Here is a 7,256-nt window from a genome sequence, read left to right as displayed (position 1 = left end):
ATAGTCTGTATATAGGTACCTTATCAGATATATGTTTTGCAAAAATTTCTCCTATTCCATGGGTTGTCTTTTTACTTTCTTGATGGTATCCTTTTAAACATAAAGGTTTTTTATTTTGATGATGTCAAATTTATCTGTTTTTTTTCCATTAATTACATATGCTTTAAGATGTTATTGCCAGGCCGGGCGCGATCGCTCACGCCTGTAATTTTAGCACTCTGGGAGGCCGAGGCAGGAGGATTGCTTGAGCTCAAGAGTTCGAGACCAGCCTGAGCAAGAGCAAGACCCCATCTCTACTATAAATAGAAAGAAATTAGCCAAACAACTAAAAAAAATAGAAAAAAAATTAGCCGGGCATGGTGGCGCGTATCTGTAGTCCCAGCTACTCTGGAGGCTGAGGCAGGAGGATTACTTGAGCTCAGGAGTTTGAGGTTGCTGTGAGCCAGGCTGACGCCACAGCACTCTAGCCCGGGCAACAGAGTGAGACTCTGTTTCCAAAAAAAAAAAAAAAGATGTTATTGCCTAATCCAAGGTCATTAAGATTTACACATGTGTCTTCTTCTAGGAGTTTGATAGTTTTAAAAACTCTTATCTTAAGGGTTTGATCTATTTTGAGTTAATTTTTATATGTGGTGTTAGGTAGGGGTTCAACTTTATTCTTTTGCATGTGGATACCCAATCATCCCAGCACCATTTGTTACAAAGATACTCTTTCCCATTTAGTTGTCTTAGTACCTATGTTGAAAATCAATTGACCAAAAATATAAAAGTTTATTTCTGGACTCTAAATTCTGTTTTATTTATTTATTCGTTTGATTTAAAAATATCTTTTAGAGGCAGGATTCTCCCACCTCAGATTCCCTAGTAGCTGAGACTACAGGCACATACCTCTGTGCTAGGCTTGGACTTTAAATTCAATTCCATTGATCTGTGTGTTTATCCATATACCGATAGCACACAGTCTCAATACCACAGTTTTATAATATCTGTGTTTTTCTTCATTTTAAATTCCATGTTCTTTGTTGCTTATGTATAGAACTTCATTTAATTTTTGTATATTGACCTTTTATCTAACCACTTATTAATTGTGTGGTACGTTAGCTCACTGTTTTCTATAGGTAATTTTGGATTTCCCTCTTAGGTTGATTATCTGTGAATTATGACAGCTTTTCTTATTTCCAATCTTTATATTTTTTAAGTTCTTATTGAGCCTGGTCAGAACTTCAGAACCATAGCGAATAAAAGCAGTGATAGTAGAAATGTTTGTCTAAAGCAAATGTATTTACCATTTCTCCATCAAGTATGAAGTTTGCTGTGGGTTTCTCATGGATAGTTTTTCTCAGCCTAAGAATATATATTTTTTCCTCTTCCAGTTGCCTTGGAATTTTTATCCTGAAAGAAGGCTGAATGTTATCAAATACTTTTTCTGTATCTATTGTGATGATCATTTTTTCCTTTGACTGTTAAGATAGTGAATTTTAGTGGTCGGTTTTCTAATGTTAACTCAACATTTTATTCTTACAGTAACCTCAACATGGTCTTAATATGTAATTTTTTTGGTACATTATTGGATTGTATAATATTTGCTAATATTATGTTTAGGTATATTGCATCTGTGATCATGTGTCAATTTGTCATTTTTTTCCTTTCTCTTACTGTTCTTGACTGGTTTATGATATACTAGGTGTTATGCGCTGACCTCATAAAATGAGTTAAGGAGTATGTCTGTATTCTCTAGAATAGTTTGTGTGAGATTGAAAATACTTGTTCTTGAATGTTTAATATTTAGCTGATGTTTTACGATGATAGACTGTTTAACCTACAGATATGGGATATACTTTTGACTTTGTGAAGTGAGACTGCAGAAGACGGTATTTGTTTCCGTTTTGTTTTTGAGACGGATTCTTACTCCGTCACCCAGGCTGCAGTGCAGTAGTGTGACCATAGCTTGATGTAGCCTTGAACTCCTGGGCCCAAGCAATCCTCCTGCCTCAGCCTTCTGTGTAGCTGGGATTACAGGCATGTACTGCCATGCCCAGCTCATTTTTAAAGTTTTTGTACAGATGGGGTCTAGCTTGCTATGTTGCCCAGGCTGGTCTTGAGCTCCTGGGCTCAAGTGATCCTCCTGCCTCAGCCTCCCAGAGTGCTGGGAAGGCTCACAGGCACGAGCCATTGTGCCCAGCACAGAAGAGGGTATTTGAATCATGCATTTTAGCAACTTGTTATTTCTGTACTATTGGCCAGTCAAAGGTTACAATGTAGCTGTAAATTATTCATTTGACTCTAGCATAGAGTAATAAAATTATTGTTACACGGATGAGCGATTGTAGGGAGAGCTAGGGAGTATGTCTTTACCTTTTTTCTTCCACTACAGACAGAAAGGCAGTGTTTCCTGCATGTAGACTAATTAAATTTCTATTTATTTTGCAGAAGTGATAGACCTTACTCATGATAACAAAGATGATCTTCAGGCTGCCATTGCTCTGAGTCTCTTGGAGTCCCCCAAAATTCAAGCTGATGGAAGAGATCTTAACAGGTTATTGATTTAATTTGTGATCATTGCTCCCCACATTTGTGTGTTGGTCGAAGGCAATATCTCTGTGAATGCCACTCAGGAATAATTCTACCAGGCTCCTTTAATGGCACCTGAATGAAATTTCTTCTAAAAGAAACTTTGAATCCACATTAGCTTACTTACTCTTTGATGTGCTTTTGACAAAGCCAAATATAAAGGGGTCTTATTACAGCCTGAATGTCTGAGTAGAAGTCTATAAGGTTTTATAGTTCATGACTGCTAAGGGGGAAAAAAAACAGCCTAGTCCAGGTACCTGATAAATATTTATTCCTTTCACAAAGTTTGAGGCTTATGCTGTTGGGCATTTTTAAATGAAAGGTATCACTCAACTACCCTGTCTCAGAAGTGACCAGGGGTTATGTTTTTTGAATTGGTACTAATTTGGTGATTGTCTGGTATTGTTCACAAACATCCTGTTCCAATGGTGGCCTGTCAGTTTCTGGGTATATTTATTCCCTCACACCGCCAAGTTGTTTCTTTCAGGGAAACACAGGGCCATGTTTTGTATGCTTGGCAGTTTGGAAGCTCTTATCTTTAGCACGGTGTCTCTCTTGCCTGTTTCAATGGCAGGGTCTTAGGGTGCTGTTGTTGAGCTCTGAAACTTTTGCTGTGGTAGGCTTAAATAGTCTTGAGTCTCAACTCAGTTCCATCATGGACCTTAATAGCAATAATCTCTGTTATGGAAGGATCAAGATTTATATGTTTAAACCTTGCTTTTCATTTATGTTATAATCTTATAGTTGCTAGTTTTTCTGGCATTTTGAATTACCTATGAAAGGTTACCAACATCCTCCATGTAGTATATTGTTTTTTAACTATTTTCTTTTTTGGTGTTTGTTGGTACAATGTAGGATGCACGAGGCAACCTCTGCAGAAACTAAGCGCTCGAAGAGAAAACGCTGTGAAGTCTGGGGAGAAAATCCCAATCCCAATGACTGGAGGAGAGTTGATGGTTGGCCAGTTGGTCTGAAAAATGTTGGCAATACATGTTGGTTTAGTGCTGTTATTCAGGTATGATATTTTTATGAGACAAGTTTCGTCTGGAAATAACTTGTAATTGATTAAACTGAAATGTGAGAAACACAGCTTTCAAAAAACTAAAACAGATACATAAAACTGGTGAGTTTTTCCTTTGGCATTATCATGTTTTGGATTTAGCCACTCTGGTGGCAAAACTAAAACGAAAACAAAATCTTCTGTGGCTGTAAACATATTTACTGAATAGGTGTTCCAGATTGGCATGTAGTGACTGCTGTGTTAAGGCGGAGTGTGGGTGAATAAGGAGAACTGACGCGTGGGAGGCCGTCGTAGCTGTCCAGGAGGGGAGCGGTGTGGCCTTGAGTAGAGAAGTGGCAGAAGTCATGGAAGGAGAGAAGTGAACACATTCGGGGGTACTGAGGAGAGCAAACCTATAGGATTTGGTGAACGACTGAATATAGAACATATGCATTCGAGAGCTGAGAAAGACTGCGGGGTTTCTAGCATGAGTAACCAGGTGGATTAAGGTGCCATTTGACACTGTAGAGGGGGAGGAATAATTAGGGCGTGTATCAAGAGTGGATTTCAGTTCAGTTTGGACCTGGTGAATTTGAGTTGCCTGTGCGAGTCCTCCACGGGAAGATGCCGTGTAGGCAGTTAATTATGTGAATCTGTAGTTCAGATGAAAGTTCTGGGCTGCAGATACAATGTTGAAGATCAGTATTATATAGATGGTAATACAGGCAAGGGAGGGAATGAATTCACCTAGAGAGTAGTGGCTTCTAGAAGTAACTCCTTGCACCTTAAACTTCACGTGGCCACACTGCAGCCCTCGAGCCCCACCCTGCAGTCTTCTCCAGCATGGGACATGGCATAAATTCAGCTGCTCAAGCCGAAAATGGAATCTTCCCTTTCCACACATACAGCATTCAGCTTCTGTATGCCTAGCACTGTTTTAGGCTCTAGGGAAATAGCAGTAAATAAAGCAAAGCCCCTACTCTCATGGCGTTTACTTTGAAAAGAGTAGAACAGACAGTAAACAAAACGTGTCAGGTGGTGGTAAGTGTTGTAAAGGCGAATGGCGGGGGTAGGGGGTGCTGCAGAGGGTTCAGCTGGGGGAGGGCAGTCAGGGACAGCCTTGCTGATAAGGCAGGCATTTGAGCAGAGGCCTGGAGATGGCCAGGGAATGAGAAGGGACATTTCAGACAGAGAGAACAGCAAGTCAAAAGACCGAGGTTCAGGAGCTTTGCTGATAATGTTTGAGAAATAGCAGGAGAGCTAGAGCTGAGTGATCCAGATCCAAGAGCCATGGGGTGAGAAAGGTGGTGGAGGTGGGGTGGGGCAGCTTGGGGTCATGACGAGGATTTGGGAATTACATATGACATGGGAAAGTATTGGAAGGTTTGGAGCAGAGAAGTGATATGGGGGAGGGGGAGAGAATGAGCCCCCACTGGATTCACATCGCCCTCCGCCTTCACTCCTATGGGGAAGTTGAGAAGATCCGGCAGACCCAGAGGATGACTGGGAAAGGTTTCTGAGACAGCACGAGAGGGTAGGACGGAGAGCATGTGGGGAGGCTTGGCCCTGACAAGGAAAACGCAAAGCAGTATGGGAAGGGAGAAGGAAGAAAGGATGGCTGTACATTAAAGCTGAAATACCGTTTAAGGCTCTTTTTTTTCTCTGTGAAATGAGCAGCCATCTTTTGAGACAGACTGACAGTCAGATTTTAAAGGGAGTGGAAGTTTGAAATAGTTGTTGGAGATAGGAATACCAGCTGGCACCAGAGTACAATAGTAGGATTTCTAAAAATTTGAATGTCTGCTTGAGGTCGTTGACCTTGAATGTATGGTGATGTCAGAATGTTGCTTTTTTCAGGACTTCCTCATAGCAGCACTCTGAAGCTCTTATGTGGAAAATTCAACTCACTTAGGTTGGAGGATTTGCTGGGTGTGTGATGAAAGGACAAAGCGCAGTCCTGAGAATTTCAGAAGGGTAGTTAAGACCATGGGATCCAAGCGAGGTCGAGAGAAATAAAGACACGATGGAACTAATGGTTAAGGAGCAAGGAAAGGGGTCAGTTTGCTTGGGTCCCTGCTGACGTCAAAGAAGAGGTGTCCTGTTGGTAATTGGACAGAGAGTGTCAGAAGTCATCATCTAAGAGTGGGATTTTCTGAATATGTGACCTGAGAATCGGCACATTTCAGGTGTTGACATATCCCAGGTGTGGCCTGGGCTGTGGGGGTAGAGATGAAGTGGAAGAATATGTCATTAGGATAAGATGCTCAAGAAACCAAGAGGTCTCCAGACTGGATGGGTGTACATGAGTTCCCTCAGCAAACAACTGAACACCTACCCTATATCTAGCGGTGTTCTAGCTCCTTGATGCAGAAGTGAACAAAACAAAGACAGCTGTGCCCTCATGAGACCTACATTCTCCTGAGGTGAGGTGGGCGATGGACAGTAAACTGAAAACTAACTGAATGATTAGCTGTGCGGCAGGTGAGTTGGTAGAGGAATTTCTGGAAGCGGAGGGACCGTGCACAGCGATTCCAGTGAGCAGTGATGGACACCGATGGGGAGAGGTGGCGATAAAGAGCCCCAGAGGCAGAAGCCGAGGGACTTGTGATTTAGTACATAGGAATGGTTAAGAGAGGAAAATGATTCAGAGATTATCCTGACATTCAAACTTTGATGACAGGGGGAGGAGGTAATTAAGTGATGGAGAGAACACAGAAGCAACAGCTGTTGGAGAAAGAATCATGTTGCTAATGGGTTGGGAAATGTGAGTAATGTTAGCTCACACTTTGGTTTTTAAGAATAATGGCATCTTTGGGGAAAGCCAGATTTTGGTAAAGGTTGAGAGGTGGAGTGAAGTGACCGAGAATGTAAGCCATTTTTCTCATGGTAGAACAGAAACCCTGGAGAATGCCACAGGGAGGCAAGCAGAGTGGGAATGGAGGTGTGCTGCGTAGACGGGCGTGGTGGGAGGAGAGAGAGTGGCTGAGGATAGTGCTGACCAGCCTCGCCCTGACTCTGCATAGAACTTTGGTGCCGTATCATGACCTGGTTTGAAATTTCCAGTTCAGTTGTATACTCACCCTGTTGGCTGCGTCCCCACCAGGGCTCATGATAGAGTGAGAGAAGCCGGAGAGGTGGCCCGTGGCCACTAGTCAGATACTGCCACTTTAACTATACCTGGGGTTTTTTGAATACCAAGAAAGTATTTTAGTTAGTTCTGATTCCAAAGTTTTGCAGTTGTCTACCTGGGATGCTGCTTCAAGTGTTCAGTGTGTAGGCTTGAGAGATTTTTTTCATTTGAGGAATATGTTGGGATGAGGAGTTATATAAGGGATGTTTTAAAAAAATTAACTTAGAGAAGATGTTTGTGGTGGAAAAATGTGTGATTCACATATAATAAAATAAATCCTTCTCCCCATCTTTACCCACCAGAGGTGTGCGCTCTTAAACTTTTAATTCAGTATTTATGACAGAGTGGAGAATGGTAAACACTGCTGTACTCACCACCTGGCTTAAGAAGTAAATGTGAGGCCAGGTGCGGTGGCTCACGCCTGTAATCCTAGCACTCTGGGAAGCTGAGACAGGAGGATCGCTTGAACTTATGAGTTCGAGACCAGCCTGAGCAAGAGTGAGACCTCGTCTCTACTAAAAATAGAAAAATTAGCCAGCTTTGTGGTGTGTGCCT

The 7,256-nt window shown here is 41.9% G+C and overlaps 1 protein-coding gene across 2 annotated transcripts in view; it reads left to right on the top strand.

Annotated features, from left to right (window-relative positions):
- Positions 1 to 7,256, top strand: part of USP28 (ubiquitin specific peptidase 28) — a 56,272-nt gene that overhangs the window by 6,374 nt on the left and 42,642 nt on the right. For both annotated transcript variants that reach the window (XM_012659240.1, XM_012659241.1), the window contains exons 2-3: positions 2,431 to 2,536; positions 3,427 to 3,586. In XM_012659240.1, coding sequence (XP_012514694.1) covers positions 3,428 to 3,586 — 159 coding nt within the window. In that variant the 5' untranslated portion in view covers positions 2,431 to 2,536; position 3,427. The remainder of the gene's footprint in view (positions 1 to 2,430; positions 2,537 to 3,426; positions 3,587 to 7,256) is intronic.

The sequence above is a fragment of the Propithecus coquereli genome, unplaced genomic scaffold (assembly GCF_000956105.1).
Source record: "Propithecus coquereli isolate 6110/MARCELLA unplaced genomic scaffold, Pcoq_1.0 Scaffold6, whole genome shotgun sequence".
NCBI lineage: Eukaryota > Metazoa > Chordata > Mammalia > Primates > Indriidae > Propithecus > Propithecus coquereli.
Note: the sequence above shows the minus strand (reverse complement) of the source record. Positions and strands in the feature narration are given on the sequence as shown.